We start from the raw sequence: 21,396 nt of genomic DNA on the forward strand, positions 1-21,396 counted from the left end.
GTAGGAACCATCATCATGTAGTAAGTTTTGTTTAGCCGGTTGTCACGTAAGAGTGAATAATTGTGGCCATACGAGGATGGCCCTTGTGTTAACTCGTTGTAGGGATTATGTTAATTCCCCTGTTCGTCAAACCTCAGTGATCTATCCTTTATCCTTTTTGGCACCGCACCATAGACACCAGTTAGAATGGACATTAAACCACACTAAATAACAATAAAAACCACCAGGAAGCCAGGACATTGAGCACTGCCGCGAATTACACCATTGGGAAGCACACATCGAGGTCGAGCAGGCCGAAGACACGCCCCGAGGAGCCGTGATTGGCCAGGGCAGAGTAAGAAGGCACTCGCTGATTGGTAGAGAGAAGGGCGAGCAAGAAGCGATGCGCTGATTGGTGGAGAGCTGGACAATAGTGGTGGCCTGTGGTCATTGGAAGAGAAGCACCGATGATGTCATGACCCAACGTTAAAATAACTCTCGGACCGACATTTTCTCTCTTGCCTTTTGCCCTTCACAGGGGAGGGGAGGGCGGAAGGGGTTGGAGGGGGGAAAAGCGGTTGGAGGTGGGGAAGGGGGAGGGATAGGGGGCAGGGGGAGGGAGGGGGGGAAGGGGCAGGGAGGTGGGGAAAGGGGAGGGAAGGGGGGGAGGGGGGAAGGAGGGAAGGGGGGGAGAGGGGAGGGAGGGGAAAGGAGGCAAGAGAGGAAGGGGGTTCATGTATATGCTGGTGGGTGAATGTGGCGTTCATCACATTTCTGCGTTTGAGTTAAGTGTTGCGGATCAGGAAGAAGAAGAAGCCGCACTACCAAATTCGCACACTTCCGGAATAGTTTGATTTATTTGTATTCAGATGTCTGGTGATTGTTTTGTATTTATTTATGCGAATGTGTACTTGTATATAACTGTCATTAATTTAAAAAGGCTTAGGTACTGTCGAGCGATTATTATTATTATTATTATTATTATTATTATTATTTTTTTATATATATTTTTAAATTTTTTGGCCGTAAACACCCCCAGGCACTCACTGATGAACCTCTGAAAGTTTGATGAAGATCCGTTCAGCCATCTCTGAATAAAACGCAGACACACAAAAACTGAACACACACACACACACACACACAGACGACTCGCGTTTATATATATATATATAGATTTGTCCGTTATGTCTGGTGTGAAGGATCCCATAGGAATTTAGTTTGACCATCGCGTTTCTCTTGTTATCGGTATTTTCTTTCAAAAAAATCCTTTTGTTAATTTCCTTGTACATTTTAAACCCGTTTTGTTTGAGTTTATTTTTCGCAGGTTCGGGAACTGTCGGCGAACAACAGGTCCGGCGGACAACCCTTCATCTTCCCCTCCCCTTTATTCCCCCGCATATATAAAGTCCACATTTGATCGTCGCCCCAGAGTTAAAGCTTGCCCCGCTAATCTGTTTCCTGGTAAAGATTTTAATCGCCAGGAACGCGACAATACGTAGGTTACAGCCTGCATGTTGTAAACAATTGTCTGTGACCACTGTCTTGTGTTGTGCACCATTTTATTTTTGTGTGGCATGAGGTTCAACCTTCTGTAGCCAATAACATTAATGCAGGTGGCCCCCAGGGTTCTGTGTTGCGGCCTAATCGGTGACATGAGGCCGCCTGAGATGAACTCCCAAAACACTGAGTGGAGGCATCCTGCACGCATCACTGCTTGGCTTTCCATAAAGTCCAACATCATGAAAATCGGAGGAAACTTATTCCAAGCTATGATCAAAAAGATTTGTTTTGTTAATTAGGTCACAATCTTAAAAAGTAGGTTGTGGACACTAATGAAATATCAGGTGCACAACTTCAATGCAGGTGCACTATTATGATGCAAGGACATTTTGGAAGGCCAAGTGGTCTTTGAGAATCCGCATTGGCAAAATTGCACGATGACGAAAAACATGTTTGTTTTTTTCAGACCGCCATTTGACGTTGACCTTTACTTCGGAGGGGTATGATGTAAATAAAGTGTAAATGCGTCTTGCTATAGGACATCTAGAGAGGGAAATTTCATTCTGATTGGACAAGCCTCTGTCGAGTTATGGTGAAAATGTTAAAATGACTATAATTAGGTCACGACCTTAAAATTAGGGCAAGGTCAAAAACAATTATCGAAAACCCACACACTTTGTATTGCCATCATCAATGCAAAATTTCATTCCACAAGTCCCAGCTCTGAGCTACAGTTCCGGAATTGGCAGAAAAAGGGAGAAAAACCTAAATGGTGGTTTGGTACTACTCAGGATGAAAGAAACTCTGGGGTACCATTACAATTAGAAGCACTAACTGTGGAAAGAAACCCTACAACAGGTATAGGCCTCCCCCTATCCTATGGGGGTGGGGGTGTTTAATAAATACCAAAATGGGAATGGGGCACAGTAAGTGAACAAAAGAGCAGCTGGAATAGAAATTACAAAACACTTTTGCGAACATTGTTCATGAAATACGTGATGAATTCCAGTTAGTAATCAATCCCGGTCATTTTTGTCACATTATTGTCTCCCTCAAGCAAGTTATACAGGAAGTGACCTCAACGCTGGCCAAATGTTGTGGGTAAAACTGAATTTTTGTCTCTGAAGGTTCATGTCTGGCTGTGCCGATGGACAAAATGCACAACGGCTTTTATCAACTAAAAAATGTTAGATTCGCGTTTATCTACCACCGTGGGACATGAGGGGCAACTGCCATTTTGAGCATTAGTCATTCCTTCGTCAGAGGCTCTTAGACACGTCATATTTGCACATACATTTCCACTTTTAAAGGGCTCGTCTTCCCTGTTGTGATGTGATGATGATGGCTTCCTTCCATGATTCTATTATTGTTTACAGATACACTCAGCAGCATGCTCAGGGCTCAAGTAAAATTTTCAGAAGAGCTCCTCAAGCCCATCATTCGTCAGGTGAGCATAATCACATGATGATTTACTTACTTTCCAAATAATTACCTCCGCCACCAAAGGTGGATGGAGGTTATGGTTTCACCCCTGTCTGTCTGTCCGTTTGTGAACAAAATATCTCAAAAAGTTGTGGACGGATTCAGACGAAATTTGGCAGAGTGTATGCGACAAGGACGAAATGATTAGATTTTGGGGAAGATCCGGATTCAGATCCGGCTATAAGAATTTTTTAAGTGATTCTTCACCATTGGGAGATCGGGCCAAAAACGATACATAGCAGGATATCTCAAACGGTTGTGGACGGATTCGGACGAAATATGGTGGACCGGTTGGGTGTCTGACAAGGACGATTCGATTTTGGTGGAGATCTGAATATGGATTCGTATATGAGAATTATTTAATTTTTAAGCGATTCTTCACCATTGAGAGATAGGGCCAAAAACGATACATCGCGGGATATCTCAAAAAGTTATAGATGGATTTGGACGAAAGTTGGTGAACAGGTTGTGTGTGTGACAATTAAGAAACAATTCAATTTGGGTGAAGATCCGGATCCGGATCCCGTTAGTATAATTTGTTAAGTGATTCCTCACCATTGGGAGATAGGGCCAGAAACGATACCAAGCAGGATATTTCAAAAAGTTGTGGACGGATTTGGACGAAACTTGGTAGACCGGTTGGGTGTCTGACAAGGACAAATATATATTTAATTTTGGTGAAGATCTGATGATAAATTCGGACATGAATATTATTTAATTTTAAAATGATTCTTCACCATTGGGAGATATGGCCAAAAACGATACCTAGTAGGATATCTCAAAAAGTTGTGGACGGATTTGGACGAAACTTGAAAGACCGGTTGGGTGTCTGACAAGGACAAATATATTCAATTTTGGTGAAGATCTGATGATAAATTCGGACCTGAATATTATTTAATTTTAAAATGATTCTTCACCATTGGGAGATATGGCCAAAAACTATACATAGCAGGATATCTCAAAAAGTTGTGGACGGATTTGGACGAAACTTGAAAGACCGGTTGGGTGTCTGACAAGGACAAATATATTCAATTTTGGTGAAGATCTGAAAATAAATTCGGACATGAATATTATTTAATTTTAAAATGATTCTTCACCATTGGGAGATATGGCCAAAAACTATACATAGCAGGATATCTCAAAAAGTTGTGGACGGATTGGATGAAACTTGGTGCAGGTTGTGTGCGTGACATGGACGATTCGATTCGATTTTGGTAAAGATCCGGATCCGGATTCAGCTAGTAGAATTTTTAAAGTGATTCTTCACCATTGAGTGATATGGCCAACCATGTGGAGGTTTGCTCTCTACTGAGTGCCGTTATAGATTGCTTTGAAATTGGGTCTAGCAGATTGACCAACATGATTTTGAAAACTATCAAACGCTTGATTTATAAATCCATCCCATAACCTTTTGTATTTGCTTTTCTTCCAGGCTGCATCCGCGTTTGATTACATGCACAACATGAATGTTGCACATGGAGATATAAAGGTAAAAAAAAAACTGTGCTAATTACCATGGAAACCTAGAAGGATGTATTTAGTAACAAAGAAAGAGTTTCTTTTTTGTCACAAGGAACTGTATTTCAAACAATTTGAAGAATCTCATTTGCCACCACAACAGCATTTATGAAATAAATAAAATGTTTGTATAGATGTTTATGTTATGTGTGTGTTTGGATTTTGAAATTGGATTTGAAATTGGATGAAATTGGAAATATTGAAATTGGATTGAATTATAAGTTATAATTATAATTGTAAGTTAAGATTACAATTATAAGTAATCGTCATAAATTGTGGCAAGACTCGATTTTGCTTATGTATCGTGGAAGAATCGAATTATTCCTTAAAATCCGTTGGACTTGGGTTTATGAATCTGAAGGTGGGATGAGACCATTTTAAAGATAAGAGGTGATCACTGACGGGTAACATACTGGGTAACATTGAAGCTGAATATCATCAACACCACCCCATGATCCGATAAATGCTGACAAGTACTTTTGGGAGTGAAACAGTACATCACTTCGAATCCAAGGCCGACATTGATGGCCTCGACCTAGATGTACGCACACACCTTTCTAAGCTGTCCAGCCGAAGTTCGAATCCCGACCCAGCTCTAAACTGTCATTGTGGTGTTTCACAGGCAGGGTGATTCATAGGCAGTTATCATTGGGGAGAGGAACAAACTATGTGTACAATTTTTTAAAATCCCATATATGACTCAATTATTGCTGTTATGCTCTGTGTGAAACCACTAGTCCAGCAATTGATATGTTGCAAATCAAACCCAGACAAGAACACTCACAGTGAAGTACGCGCTACCTCTGCACCATCCTGTCAGACCATTTGTATTCATATACATCACTTGAAATTTGATGCGAGTGCAAAAAATAACTTAAATCTCATAGGATGTACATGTTATAATAAAAAATAGTTGGGATCAAATACTGCAGGTGTGAAACACAATTTCAGACTAACAATGGCTTCGTTGAATGTGTCCGTCCTGTTGAGTTATCTCATGTTTGAACTTTCAGCCTGTGTCCATCCCTTGACTAATACATTTTTCTGCATCTATTTTGTAGCTTGCAAACCTCCTCTATAGTGAAGCAGCGGTGCTGAAGGTCGTCGATTTTGGAACGGCCACTACATTTGAACGTGGAAAGTTGATACGATATCGAGGTGGAACAATATCCTATATGTCTCCTGAAATGGTCCAGCGAAAGAATTATTATGGTCCAGCAGCTGACGTGTGGGCCCTGGGTGTAACGTTGCACACCTTGTTAAATAGAGAGTACCCTTTCAAAAAAGATGAACTTAAGGTGAGCAATAAAATCGATGCCTTCATAATGATCATTATATATCCTTATTTTTGTGTAAGTGTGCTTCGTTTTTTGTTTTTTTGTATACTGAATCGAGGCTCGTGAAAGAGCTAACATTTATTTCACAAACAAATCAACCAGACAAACAAGATATATAAAAAGAGGGAGCGGAAGACAAGATGGGGAGAGAAGGGGAAGCACACAAACATAACATTTGAGAGCAGGGAGATGTGTGGGAGGGAGAGGGCTTGGAGGGAGGAAGCGTGGGAAAGGGGGGGGGGGGGGGGGAGGTGGGAGAAGTATAAAACACAAGGACCCCAAGGACTTCCAGGACAGAAGTTGGTATTTCAAAAAAGTGGATTTGGGGTGAAATTAGCGGGGGTAGAAAAGATCAAGGTTTTGGATGAATATGAATGAATGAATGATCGTTTTAAGGCCATTTTCCCCGCTAGAGCGGGGGTTAGCCTTGCGGGCCCCATGACAATCATGGTTCCCTGTTTGAGGCAATGTTTTTATGGCCGGATGCCCTTCCTGGGGGAAGATAAGAGATGGTGGTGAACAGCTGTTTTAAAGACCTGGAGGGTGGAGTGGGATTGAAGAGAGTGAGGGAGTTTGTTCCAGAGGTGGGAGAAAAGAGGAATGAAGGAGTGAAGGTGAGCAGAGAGTCTTGATTTTGGCAGTTTAACCAGAAGAGGGTTGCAGGCAGATCTTGTGCGACCTGTAGGAATATTTGGGGGACAGAGCCCCGAGAGAGCTGGGGGGGCAAGGCCAGAGAGGAGTCGGTAGAAGACGGAAAGACCACCAAACTGCCTGCGGTGAGTGAGTGAAAGGCCCTTGGAGTTAGCTTCATCGCGGGAGATTCCAATGATTCTGAACGCTTTGGTTTCAACAGCGTGAAGACGAGCTAGGTGTGAGGCAGGAGCACCAGCCCAGAGGGGAGAGCAGTATTCCATTGAGCTGCGGATGAAAGCCTTGTATGTGGTGAGGAGCTCAGGTGTGCCAAGGAAAGACTTTGCACGACGGAGGATGCCCAGTCAGCGACTGGCTTTGGAGGCCAGATTTGAAATGTGGTTTTCCCAGGAAAGATCATGGCAGATAGTGAGACCCAAAAGCTTGAGTGACAGAACTTCTTGGAGAGGATTATTCAGAAAGTGGATGGGAGGGTTGTCCAGTCAGTCTTTTCGGAGAGACATCGTAAGAGTGTGAGATTTGTCAGAATTGAAGGACATGTTCCACTTGTTTGCCCTGTCTGTGATTTTATCCAGGTCTGCAGAGAGTGAGGAGGCTGCAGACTGCCGATCTGAGGGATGAGGAATGGAGCGACAGAGAGTAGAGTCATCAGCAAAGAGATAGAGAGGATTTTCGAGAGAGTCAGAGAGATCATTGATGAAGACCAGAAAAAGCACAGGGCCCAGAACACTGCCTTGGGGAACTCCAGCCTGAACAGGAAGAGGAGATGAGAGAAACCCATTCAGGGCCACACGTTGACTACAACTAGAGAGGAAGTCAGCCAGCCATGCGTGGAGATTTCCATGGATACCAAAGGAGGAGAGTTTGGTAAGCAGAGCAGGATGCCAGACCGTATCGAAGGCACGTGATATGTCAAGGGAGACAGCTCTAATTTCCTGTTTGGCATTGAGGACCTCCATCCATTGTTGAGAAAGCAGAAGCAGCATGTCCAGAGTAGAGTGACCAGGTCTGAAACCAAATTGATGATCAGAGATCAAGCCATTGGAGAAGAGGAAAGATTTCATATCTGAAGCAATGATGGATTCCATGACTTTGCTGATCATTGGGAGAAGGCTGATTGGTCTGTAGTTGCTAGGATTTGTTTTTGCACCTTTTTGTGCAAAGTGGTGAGGTTGGCTGATTTCCAAGCAGATGGAAGATGACCTTGAGCAAAAGAGAGGGTGAAGAGAACAGAGAGAGGGAGTGAAAGAGCAGAAGAACAGGATTTTAGGACCCGTGTTAACAATTCGTTATTATCTTAACAATAATGTCACTGACAAAATCATAAACTAGATGGTATTCATAGAATACTTACCCTGCGCAGTCAACATATTGCGAGCCAACTCTGTTTTTGAACATTTTTTGCTTTGATCCAATATGGCTTCCAGACCACGTGAGCGATGACATCATAAATTTATATTCTCTAATATAATTGCTGCATCGGTCATGCTCAATACATTTCAAACTGATCAGACTAAGCGTTGTCCCTGTCGAATTATGACATCATCGTTAACAACACCTATTCCCCACATGGAGTCCTTTACAATGAGCCATGTTGCACACCGCACCTTTCCTCTGCCATCTCCAGGCGCTGCATTACGTCATTGTCGGGCACCGAAGGGGGCTCGGCAATGACGCACGCTGAAAGGGAGTACTCGGTTTTCACTCTGGTTGTTTGTTTTCTTGCTTTCTTGTTGTACACTGCACCTTTCCGATGCCATCTCCAGGCGCTGCATAACGTCATTGCCGGGCACCGAAGGGGGCTCAGCAATGACGCACGCTGAAAGGGAGTACTCGGTTTTCAGTTTGTTTGCCCAGTTTGCCCAATTTTCAGCCCAGTTTGTTTTCTTTCTTTCTTTCTTTCTTGTTTGCCCGGGCTATATCTCAGCCATCCTTTGAGCTAGGAAGCTGAAATTTCGGCACAATAGTGAGCAAGTCCTTTGTCAAAAACGGTATTTTTTGTTTTTTGATTAATCAATTACTTGAGGAATTATTTAATTATTAGCGATTAATTAAGTACTTATTTAAGTAATTAAATTTCCTTTCTCTTCTGACCATTATCTCAGGCACCTTTTGAGTTAAGAAGCTGATATTTGGACATGCCAATGACCAGGTGATTTGGCTGCAAAGGCTATTTTTGATTTATTGATTCATCAATTAAATGATTAATTATTGAATTATTCGATTAATGACTAAAAAATTTCCTCAAGTTTTGTTTGTCAACTTCATACAGTGGCAATGTTTTGCTGCTTTGGTCCAGCAAAAATAAATTTTTGTTAAATTTACTTTTCAAATACAGTGCCTTCAGAAAGTATTCACACACCTTGACTGTTTTCACATTTTGTTGTGTTACAGTCTGAATTTAAAATGGATCAAATTTTAAGTTTTTGTGACTGATCTACACATGATACCATAATGTTGAAGTGGAATTTTTGTTTGAGAATTTTTTACAAAATAATTAAAATTGCAAAGCTGAAATGTCTTGTCAATAAGTATTCAACCCCTTTGCTATGTCGCTCCAAACTGAGCTCAGGTGCATCCAATTTCCTTTGATCATCCTTGAGATGTCTCTACAACTTGATTGGATTCCACCTGTGGCCAATTCCATTGCTTGGACCTGATTTAGAAAGAAACACACTTTTCTATTCCAGGTCCCACTGCAGACAGTGCATGTCAGAGCAGAAACTACACCATTACGTCCAGGTAACTGTCCGTAGAACTCTGAGATATAATTGTGAGGAGGCATAGATCTGGGGAAGAGTATAAAACAATTTCTAGTGTTGAAAGTTCCTAAGAGCACAGTGAGCTCCATCATTAGGAAATGGAAAGAATATGGAACTACAAAGACTTTTCCTGGAGCTGGCTGTCTGACCAAACTGAGCAACTGGGCAAGAAGGACGTTGGTCAGGAAGGTGACCAAGAACCCAATGACCACTCTGACAGAACTACAGAGTTCATTGGCTGAGATGGGACAACCTGCCGGAAGCACAACAGTCTCTGCAGCACTTCAAAAATCTAGGCTTTATGGGAGAGTGGCCAGACGGAAGCCACTCCTATGAAAAAGGCACATGACAGCATGCATGGAGTTTGTGAAAAGGCACGAGAAAGACTGAGAGCATGAGGCAAAGATTCAGTGGTCTGATGAGGTGAAAATTGGACTCTTTGGCCTGAATGCAAAGCGCTATATCTGGCGGAAACTGAGCACGGCTCATCACCCATCTAACACCATCCCGACCGCAAAGCATGGTGGTGGCAACATCATGCTATGGGGATGCTTTTCAGCGGGAGGGGCAAGGAGACTCGTCAGGATAGAAGGAACAATGAATGGTGCCAAATACAGGAAAATCCTTAAGGAGAACGTACTTCAGAGTGCAAAAGACCTTAGACTGCAAAAGAGATTTACGTTCCAACAACACAATGACCCCAAGCATACAGCCAAGGCTACAATGGAACATGAAAGTTCTTGAGTGGCCCAGCCAAAGGCCAGAATTGAATCCCATTGAGAATCTGTGGAAAGACTTGAAGATTGCTGTTCACCAACACTCCCCATCCAACTTAACCGAGCTTGAGCAAATGTGCAAGGAAGAATGGGAGAAACTCCTCAAATCCAGATGTGCAAAGCTGATACAGACATGCCCAAGAAGATTCAAAGCCGTAATCGCTGCCAAAGGCGCTTCTATGAAGTATTGACTCAGGGGGGTAAATTATATATTTCTGTATTTCATTTTTAATTACTTTGTATGAATTTCTAAAAAAAAAAATTCCACTTTGACATCATGGGGTATTATGTGTCGATCAGCGACAAAAAAAATAATTTCGTCCATTTTAAATTCAAGGTTTAACACAACATAATGTGAAAAAAAAATCGAGGGGTGTGAATGCTACCCTGGCACCAAGTCCTATGTCTGAGTCGCAAGTCAATTTCGACTCCAGTCTCAAGTGCGACTCCAGTCTGAGTTATCGACTCAAATTGCCAACTGTGCTTGTTCCCGACGACTCCAGATAAAAGAGGTTGTACTGTATTAAAATTGTTTTCTTAAATCAGTTTGTGTGGAGAGACGTTATTTTCCCAATATTGGCGTAACTTGAACAAAGGAGGAAAAATTCAGGAAAACCCATGCAGTAAATAGTATTTTTTAACTCATCTGATAATTGGGTGCTGCAGGTAAATTTAATCTTGTAAAATATATATTGATCAAAACTTGTGTCCAGCTCGGTTGTATATAAAAACCGAGCTAAAAGTAGTTTGCAGCTAGTTTAATAGAAGCCAACATGCTGCAGGAAGTTTTTAGGGGGGAGGGGGGGGGGGGGTCATAAACAACAACTGAAGGTGCTTTCCCTTCAAATAAACCTTTTAAAATATATTGGGAATAGATCAACTATTGAAAAATACTCATGCCAGGCGGCAATGAGTCTGGCATCTCAAGGCTGTCTTTCTTTGATGTCAGGCAGCGTGGGGGAGGCTTACAGAGGGAGAACTGCATGTTTACAGCTAATATCTGGGAAATTCAGCCATTGAGGAATGTTGTTGTCTCAGTAACCAACTGGGGTCTCCTTATTGGCTGGATCACAGGGGCCCAACTTTGTGATGTCAATGTTGATATCTCCTCAAGGTCTCCCCCCCCCCCCCCCCTTGCACCTCCTTCTCCTCCCCCCAGCCTCCTGCCTCGGCAATTTCAAACTCACACAAGCTGAACGCTATATAAATGGTTTTTGTACAAGGACTCGTGGAGAAATATATGCTGATGACTCGTGGTCCTGTATTTGTTCATTGTTTCTGAGTATCCGTGTATTTCTGCTGTAATTAAAGTCATACCATGCTTTCTCCCTCTTCTGAAAGAAATAAATGCTTCATATTAAACCACGACAAATGGAGGACAATTAATGTATTCTTCCACAGGGCATAGACCACATGGTTGTGGCCGTAATAGTCCAAGTTACAATTTTGATGGCTTATTGTTGAGATAATTTCACGCAACTTTAGAAATGGTGACTGATTTTTTTTTTTTCTGAATAGTTTTCTTCCCCTCCCACCCCTGTTTATGCCCTCCCCAGGAACTCCAGAACACTGGACATCTGAACTACAAGCCCCCACCAAGAATTGAACAATCCTGCACTTCTCTTTTGAAATGCATGTTTAGTGACGACCCATCCTTGCGGTTCTCAATGGAGGTGGGTGGCTGTTTCTCAACAAAGTTATTGATGATTTGGTTTGTATTAAAACACTTCTTCAAATTCACCAAATCCTGGTGTGGTGTACTTTGATGGTTTTGCACAGGGACTAACAGGGGGGTGTTTAACTCGTTTAATTTCAGCTGGTACATGTACAGAATTTTGTTTTCCAGGATATTCTTCACCATCCGTGGACGACTGGGCATTCTGAAACAACAGTGCAGGAACTCACAGATAAAGGTTATAAAAAATATCTCATCTTTCTCACTTTACCAATATATAACAATTTTATGTATTTCAGAAAATTCTGTCATTTCAGGTGTTGGGACAAGTTATAAAATCCATAGTATGGAATATTTCGATTCAGTAAAATTAGAGCAGCAGTAAAACCATCTATCCAGTTATTAAGCAGAATCATTCCACTGAACCTTCATTGTCTGGTTAGGATTGTTCCAGAGACTACATTGTAGTTTGGATGCTGGACTGTTCACCCAGTAGGCAAGCCTGAAATACATTCCTTCAATCTCTTGAGACAAGGAAATCTCACCGATTGGATAACCCTACAAACGCTCACTCTACTTGTTCAAACATATATGAAAACTATCCCAACAGGTCACAACATTTCTTCAACCTATTGGCAAATCAAATTCCCAGTATTGATTTGTTCATGTTTAAAACTCACAATGTACACTTTTGTGCGATTTTAAACATTTTTTTCAAGGAATCTGTTAATAGCTTAATTTCTGAGGAGAGGTGAGGTTTGACCCCCAAAATAGGTATTTGCTCTCCTCTCTGAAACGACACACGATTTAGATGAAACTTGACCACAACCTTCATCATCCATGATGTAGCAACGTTTGTTCACAGCATAACAAAAATGAAGGTCTAAGGTGGTTTCACGGTGTGTACCCTGGTTTAGAATAGGTACACCGTATCCCTGGGCATTGTAAGAGGCGACCAAAGGTTGGCGTCAGGAAGGGCATCCGGCCATAAAAAACATTGCCTCAAACAGGGAATCATGATTGTCATGGGGGCCGCAAGGCTAACCCCCGCTCTAGCGGGGAAAAATGGCCTTAAAACGATCATTCATTCATTCATTTTCAAGGTGGTTTGAGGGTGGTCTTAACCCCACAAGATAAGGTATGTGCATTATTTTCTGGGATGAAACTTGACCACAACCTTCATCTCCCACGATGTACTGAAGTTTGTTCACGACATTTAAAAAAATCAGGCGTTTGCCTCCCAAAATAGGTATTTCCTTTCCTTTCCATTACATATTTTGTACGCCATTCACACTTACCAGTGGTTTCCTGGTTCTACCAGGTGAGCCCAGGGTCATTGCCTTTATTTTTTTTTCAAGGAATCTGTTGATAGCTTAATTTCTGAGGTGTCCTCTTCCAACATATTTGGATGTTTAGATGATGAGATTCAAGAAGATAAGGAGGATGTTTCTTTGAGTTCTTCACCTGAAGAACTAGAGAGAAAGAGAATGAAGGGAAATGGTGAACAAAAGTTGGAAAAACAGGAGGAAATAAAAATTGACGATGACAGTCAAAGTGTCCGGCTGTCTGTGGTGAGTAGACAATTCTGGTTTGTTGTTGTGATGATGAAGTGCAACTTATTCATTAAAAACAACCTTCATGAATGTTGCTATGAAAATGGGGTCGTTGGCCAGGATAAATTTGATGTTTGGGTAAATATCTAAGAGGTTTATTGTATCACATGGTGTAATTGTAGAACTTTCAAAGGAGATTGAAGAATCGAGAAGAGTTTGAGAGAGAGAGGGGGATCGGAAGAAATTGAGTTTTAGAAGCATTAAACTTTACTCGATTACATGTGCCCCACTGGGAAATCTTGCCCACATCCGAATTTAAACAGGTGGCTGTGATGAAACGAGATGTAGATCGAGTGAGGGAAGATGGGGCAGATGGGGAAAAACATGGAGGAATGTCATGTCGAGTCATCAGCACACAAGTGCATTTGGTTATTTCTAGAAGAAAAAGGTCAATGATAAAAAGACAAAAGAGTGTGGGAGAAAGGACGGAACCCTGAGGGACGCCGCTGTTGATAAGGAGGGAGGGAGATGTTGAACCATCAACCATTACAGAGATAGAGCGGTCGGAGACAAAGCTCAATACGACAGAGCAGAGTGAAGGAGGAAACCCGAAACAAGGAAGCTTGGATATCAGACCTCAATGCCAAACTCTGTCAAACGCTTTTGAGATATCAAGGCCTACAATGAAGGATTCCCCAAAGTCTCAGAAAAGAGGCCCAGACATTCGTTATGTAAGAAAGGTATCACCGGTAGATCTTGCCTTGCGAAAGCCTAATTGATGGTCAGATGGAAGACTGAGATCCAAGATGGTTGAGAAAATGGTTATTGAGAAGACATTCAAAGACTTTGGAAATAGTAGCAGTCAGAGCAGTGGGATGGTAGTTGGGAGGGTTTGAATGATCACCCTTCTTTAAGATAAACTGTACTAAGGCATGTTTCCAGGAAAGAGGAAAAGTTTGGGTTTTTCAACAAAAACGGAAAATGAGCAAGCACAAGAGCAAGTTCTGAAGCACACACCTTTGAGACACGAAGTGGAGTGCCGTCTTGTTTGTATGCCTTGCATGTGTCCAGAAAGAGGGATACTTTTATGACTCCAGGAAAAGAGATTACAGGGAGTGGCATTGGATTGGTAAGGGGTGCTTCAAAGGGAGATGGAATGTTAAAAAGTCATCCATTGTGAAATTAGATGAGAAAAGAGAACCAAAAATAGATGCTTTATCAGTCTGAGAGACAGCGATAGTACCATCGGAACGGAAAAGCAAAGGAAAGGCAGAGCAACAGAAGTTGTTGGAGATACTTTTGCTTAAGACCAGAAAGATCTATTTGTGGAAAAAGATGAGAGGTTGTCACAATTCTTTTGGAAAAAGGCATGTTTCGCCTCACTAGTAACATGTTTGCAATAATTTCTGGCAGATATGAAAGCTGAATGTGAGTCAGAGGAAGAAGAGTTTTTCCATCTCCGACATGCCGCATCCTTTGCACGAATGGCTGCAGAGCAGGAATTGTTGAACCATCAATTGGTAGGAGAAATTGACTAGAAAGAGAAGGGGATTCAAGCCTCCATTCCTGCAACAATAACTTCAGCTATACGTTCAGCAGAGATAGAGGCATCGCCTCAGGAAAAGCAGTAGTCTTTCCAGGGAATTTTAAATTTTAATTTTTTTAAATTTGATATGTCTTTGTATGTATGATATGATATATGTCTTTGGGGTGTATGATATGTCAAAGGAAATTTGAATTTATGCTTCTTTGAGTAATGGAAAAATTTTCTTTCCATGCTTTCTGACTTTCATGAAATTACTTGCCATAATTGGAGGAATGCGCCATTGCAGAGGTTATCAGATTTGAGCAAAATTCATAGCAACCTCTTGGATACTCTACTGTCACCATATCAAACGCCTTGATCAATTTATCAATTCCATATGCAATGCCTTCATAAGGTGCTTGGCATCATCTGGCGAGACAGAATACCGGACACCTCAATCCTAGACCACTGTCGAATCCAAGGGATTGAGTATTTCCTGATGCAAGCCCAGTTCTGCTGGTCAGGACACCAGACACGCATGGAAGACCATAGAATCCCGAGCGCTTTTCTATGGACAACTTATATTTGGTAAATGGTCACTTGGTGGACAAAGGAAGTTAGGGTGTCCTTAAGTTGACAGTCAAGTCTTGCGCCATTGCAGTTATCACCTGGTAACATCAGGCCACAAACAAGTCAGCTTGGCGTAACATCTGCCACAAAGGGCTGGACCACTTTGAATGTGAGAGACTTGCTATCGAGAAACAGCGGAGGCAAGAAAGGAAAACCTGCCAACGTCCATCTCTGCAAGGACCAGTCTATACTTGCGATGTTTGCGGTACCCTCTGTGGGCCCCGCATTGGACTATAAATACAGCCATTGCACGACACACAATGCTTCGGATCACACGAACGAAGGGAAGACATTCCTCCAAAACGATGACTCACACCATCATTGTTTTCAAAACAAGCTAAGGTTAAGGTGATGTTACGGGTCTTTGTGAAGGTATAATCTCTGAAGTTAATGATGTGTTTAAATACTTCGTTTAAATAAATACTTAGTTGTTTTTGTATTACTTATCTATCAGATGTTGATTTTTATTTTGTATTACTTTGTGAGACTTTCCTTCAGGTGTTGTTAGATGTTAGCATATAAAAGTTTGACTATTCTTCAAGTTTTACTGCATTAACAGTTCATTATGTCGTGTGAACACATTATTGTGATGCGACTTGTCACTCCTTGACAGTAACATTCACTTTTATTATTCCAAGGGGCATCATTGCTGAAGGTTGAAACCCCTTCCAAAGAAAGTAGATATATTATCTATTCTTTGGTGAAATAGCCTTTTTTTCAAACTTTCGATGAGAGCAGGATTTTAAGATTATTTTACCACTGTCAGACTTGGTCAAATAGTCAGTGTCACTCCATAGCACGTATTTCATTTCATGACTGTTGGAATACATGACAATGTGTATGAATTTCCTTAACTGCTGATCAGAGCCACGGGTGAAGTGTACACCATAATCAATAGAAAGTAAAAAAAAAATTTTTGAAATGAAAAAAGGGGAATTTTTTGACTCAATTGTCACTCCATAATGATGTGGAATGCCCCCTCTCCTCTTCCCCTGTTCGTTCATTCCCTGTTGTTTGTACCACTGTCAGTTCTACTTTGCTCTCACATGAGCCACGCTCCTGTAAATAAAAAAAGTCAGAGTACTGGATTAATTTGTGCTGATAATTCGTGTACATATTTTGGTGTTTTCGCTTTTTAATTGTTTAAACCTGGAGGTTTATTGTTCTTTGTGTGCTGTGTGTTTGATGTTTAAGTTTGTACATTGTTGAATGGAATTTAGATATTATTATTCATGACAGCATGATTAACAGATTCCGTGCTTAGTGTATACCAAGCGATGTGCCGACCAGAGCTACTCACATTCATACAATACAGTGATTCTGTGATCCTTTCCTGCAGGCAGAAGGAAAGAAGAAGAATTTATTTACATGTATTCGCCATTTTCTACAAAGATGTTGCAAACCAAGTTGTCTCAAACGTCAAGGTAGGAAGATAAGCATTAAGAAGAGCAAAAACCCATTTGGTACATGCTTGTCATCAATAAATTTTCATTGGACAGTTGAGCAACTGCTTTGTTAAATGTTTGGCTTTCCTAAAATATTATTCAGCTTTGCTAAATTATTGTTTGGCTTTGCTAAAATTATTTAGGCTTTGCTAAAATTATTGTTAGGCTTTGCAAATGTATTTTTCAGCTTTGCAAAAATATTGTTCGGCTTTCCTGAAATATTGTTCGGCATTGCTAAAATATTGTTCTGCTTTCCTGAAATATTGTTCAGCTTAGCTTAAATATTGTTCTGCTTTGCGAAAACATTGTTCGGCTTTGCTAAAATATTGTTCTGCTTTGCTAAAATATTGTTTGGCGTTGCTAAATTATTGTTCTGCTTTGCTAAAATATTGTTCGGCTTTGCTAAAATATTGTTCTGCTTTGCCAAAATATTGTTTTGCTTTGCTAAAATATTGTTTTGATTTGCTAAAATATTGTTTTGCTTTGATAAAATATCATCCGGCTTACCTGAAATATTGTTCGGCTTTGCTAAAATATTGTTTTGCTTTGCAAAAAGATTGTTTTGCTTTGTAAAAATATTGTTCGGCTTTCCTGAAATATTGTTCGGCTTTGCTAAAATATTGTTCGGCTTTCCTGCAATATTGTTCGGCTTTGCTAAAATATTGTTCTGTTTTGCTAAAACATTGTTCGGCTTTGCTAAAATATTGTTCAGCGTTGCTAAAATATTGTTCTGCTTTGCTAAAATATTGTTCGGCTTTGCTAAAATTTTCTGCTTTGCTAAAATATTGTCCGGCTTTGCCAAAATATTGTTTTGCTTTGCTAAAATATTGTTTTGCTTTGTTAAAATATTGTTCAGCTTTGCTTAAATATTGTTCGGCTTTGCTAAAATATTGTTTTGCTTTGCTAAAATATTGTTTTGCTTTGCTAAAATATTGTTCTGCTTTGCTAAAATATTGTTCGGCTTTGCTAAAATATTGTTCGGCTTTACTAAAATATTGTTTTGATTTGCTAAAATATTGTTTTGCTTTGCTAAAATATCATCCGGCTTTGCTAAAATATTGTTCTGCTTTGCTAAAATATTGTTTTCATTTGCTTAAATATTGTTCTGATTTGCTAAAATATCATTCGGCTTTGCTAAAATATTGTTCTGCCATTCACACTTGCCAATGGTTTCCTGGTTCTACCAGGTGAGCCCAGGGACATTGCCTTTATTTTTTTTCAAGGCATCTGTTGATAACCTAATTTCTGAGGGGTACTCGTCTGACATATTTTGATGTTTAGATGATGAGATTCAAGAAGATAAGGAGGATGTTTCTTTGAGTTCTTCACCTGAAGAACTAGAGAGAAAGAGAATGAAGGGAAATGGTGAACAAAAGTTGGAAAAACAGGAGGAAATAAAAATTGACGATGACAGTCAAAGTGTCCGGCTGTCTGTGGTGAGTAGACAATTCTGGTTACCTTCGCAAAAGCGGAAGGTTATGTTTTGATCGCTGTGTATTTATTTGTATGTCTGTGTGTGTGTGTGTGTGTATGTTATTCGCATAACTCAAAAAGTATTCAACCGAATTGCATGAAATTTGGTGGGATGATTGGTTATTATACGGGACACATTTGATTAGATTTTGGGAGCAATCGGGTCAAAGGTCAAGGTCAAGGTCACGAAAAGGTCAAAATCGTATTTTTGTTGTTCTGTTCCCTACACTCCCATGCCAAGTACAGAACAGTAGCTGCGGCGAAGGTATGCGCTCTACCGAGTGCCCGTTCTAGTTTGTTGTTGTGATGATGAAGTGCAACTTATTCATTAAAAACAACCTTCATGAATGTTGCTATGAAAATGGGGTCGTTGGCCAGGATAAATTTGATGTTTGGGTAAATATCTAAGAGGTTTATTGTATCACATGGTGTAATTGTAGAACTTTCAAAGGAGATTGAAGAATTGAGAAGAGTTTGAGAGAGAGAGGGGGATCGGAAGAAATTGAGTTTTAGAAGCATTAAACTTTACTCTATTACATGTGCCCCACTGGGAAATCTTGCCCACATCCGAATTTAAACAGGTGGCTGTGATGAAACGAGATGTAGATCGAGTGAGGGAAGATGGGGCAGATGGGGAAAAACATGGAGGAATGTCATGTCGAGTCATCAGCACACAAGTGCATTTGGTTATTTCTAGAAGAAAAAGGTCAATGATAAAAAGACAAAAGAGTGTGGGAGAAAGGACGGAACCCTGAGGGACACCGCTGTTGATAAGGAGGGAGGGAGATGTTGAACCATCAACCATTACAGAGATAGAGCGGTCGGAGACAAAGCTCAATACGACAGAGCAGAGTGAAGGAGGAAACCCGAAACAAGGAAGCTTGGATATCAGACCTCAATGCCAAACTCTGTCAAACGCTTTTGAGATATCAAGGCCTACAATAAAGGATTCCCCAAAGTCTCAGAAAAGAGGCCCAGACATTCGTTATGTAAGAAAGGTATCACCGGTAGATCTTGCCTTGCGAAAGCCTAATTGATGGTCAGATGGAAGACTGAGATCCAAGATGGTTGAGAAAATGGTTATTGAGAAGACATTCAAAGACTTTGGAAATAGTAGCAGTCAGAGCAGTGGGATGGTAGTTGGGAGGGTTTGAATGATCACCCTTCTTTAAGATAAACTGTACTAAGGCATGTTTCCAGGAAAGAGGAAAAGTTTGGGTTTTTCAACAAAAACGGAAAATGAGCAAGCACAAGAGCAAGTTCTGAAGCACACACCTTCGAGACACGAAGTGGAGTGCCATCTTGTTTGAATGCCTTGCATGTGTCCAGAAAGAGGGATACTTTTATGACTCCATGAAAAGAGATTACAGGGAGTGGCATTGGATTGGTAAGGGGTGCTTCAAAGGGAGATGGAATGTTAAAAAGTCATCCATTGTGAAATTAGATGAGAAAAGAGAACCAAAAATAGATGCTTTATCAGTCGGAGAGACAGCGATAGTACCATCGGAACGGAAAAGCAAAGGAAAGGCAGAGCAACAGAAGTTGTTGGAGATACTTTTGCTTAAGACCAGAAAGATCTATTTGTGGAAAAAGATGAGAGGTTGTCACAATTCTTTTGGAAAAAGGCATGTTTCGCCTCACTAGTAACATGTTTGCAATAATTTCTGGCAGATATGAAAGCTGAATGTGAGTCAGAGGAAGAAGAGTTTTTCCATCTCCGACATGCCACATCCTTTGCACGAATGGCTGCATAGCAGGAATTGTTGAACCATCAATTGGTAGGAGAAATTGACTAGAAAGAGAAGGGGATTCAAGCCTCCATTCCTGCAACAATAACTTCAGCTATACGTTCAGCAGAGATAGAGGCATCGCCTCAGGAAAAGCAGTAGTCTTTCCAGGGAATTTTAAATTTTAATTTTTTTAATTTGATATGTCTTTGTATGTATGATATGATATATGTCTTTGGGGTGTATGATATGTCAAAGGAAATTTGAATTTATGCTTCTTTGAGTAATGGAAAAATTTTCTTTCCATGCTTTCTGACTTTCATGAAATTACTTGCCATAATTGGAGGAATGCGCCATTGCAGAGGTTATCAGATTTGAGCAAAATTCATAGCAACCTCTTGAATACTCTACTGTCACCATATCAAACGCCTTGATCAATTTATCAATTCCATATGCAATGCCTTCATAAGGTGCTTGGCATCATCTGGCGAGACAGAATACCGAACACCTCAATCCTAGACCACTGTCGAATCCAAGGGATTGAGTATTTCCTGATGCAAGCCCAGTGCTGCTGGTCAGGACACCACACACGCATGGAAGACCATAGAATCCCGAGCGCTTTTCTATGGACAACTTATATTTGGTAAATGGTCACTTGGTGGACAAAGGAAGTTAGGGTGTCCTTAAGTTGACACTCAAGTCTTGCGCCATTGCAGTTATCACCTGGTAACATCAGGCCACAAACAAGTCAGCTTGGCGTAACATCTGCCACAAAGGGCTGGACCACTTTGAATGTGAGAGACTTGCTATCGAGAAACAGCAGAGGCAAGAAAGGAAAACCTGCCAACGTCCATCTCTGCAAGGACCAGTCTATACTTGCGATGTTTGCGGTACCCTCTGTGGGCCCCGCATTGGACTATAAATACAGCCATTGCACGACACACAATGCTTCGGATCACACGAACGAAGGGAAGACATTCCTCCAAAACGATGACTCACACCATCATTGTTTTCAAAACAAGCTAAGGTTAAGGTGATGTTACGGGTCTTTGTGAAGGTATAATCTCTGAAGTTAATGATGTGTTTAAATACTTCGTTTAAATAAATACTTAGTTGTTTTTGTATTACTTATCTATCAGATGTTGATTTTTATTTTGTATTACTTTGTGAGACTTTCCTTCAGGTGTTGTTAGATGTTAGCATATAAAAGTTTGACTATTCTTCAAGTTTTACTGCATTAACAGTTCATTATGTCGTGTCTAGTGTTGGGCTAGCGGCAAGGGTGCCGGCTTAGGATCCTAGGATCCTGGGTTCGAATCCCGGTCGATTGCCGAATTAACGCCAGGGGGGTTGACTCAGCCTG

General features: G+C 40.9%; 1 protein-coding gene across 1 annotated transcript in view; it reads left to right on the plus strand.

Annotated features, from left to right (window-relative positions):
* Positions 1-21,396, plus strand: part of LOC137426265 (putative serine/threonine-protein kinase MARK-C) — a 31,703-nt gene that overhangs the window by 7,003 nt on the left and 3,304 nt on the right. The window contains exons 4-11 of the mRNA XM_078775317.1: positions 2,856-2,926; positions 4,394-4,450; positions 5,541-5,777; positions 11,562-11,678; positions 11,852-11,918; positions 13,097-13,251; positions 16,728-16,812; positions 18,115-18,269. Of these exons, the coding sequence (XP_078631443.1) occupies positions 2,856-2,926; positions 4,394-4,450; positions 5,541-5,777; positions 11,562-11,678; positions 11,852-11,918; positions 13,097-13,251; positions 16,728-16,812; positions 18,115-18,269 (944 nt within the window). The remainder of the gene's footprint in view (positions 1-2,855; positions 2,927-4,393; positions 4,451-5,540; positions 5,778-11,561; positions 11,679-11,851; positions 11,919-13,096; positions 13,252-16,727; positions 16,813-18,114; positions 18,270-21,396) is intronic.

This window comes from Myxine glutinosa, chromosome 4 (assembly GCF_964187855.1).
Source record: "Myxine glutinosa chromosome 4, kmMyxGlut1.1, whole genome shotgun sequence".
Classification (NCBI taxonomy): Eukaryota; Metazoa; Chordata; class Myxini; order Myxiniformes; family Myxinidae; genus Myxine; species Myxine glutinosa.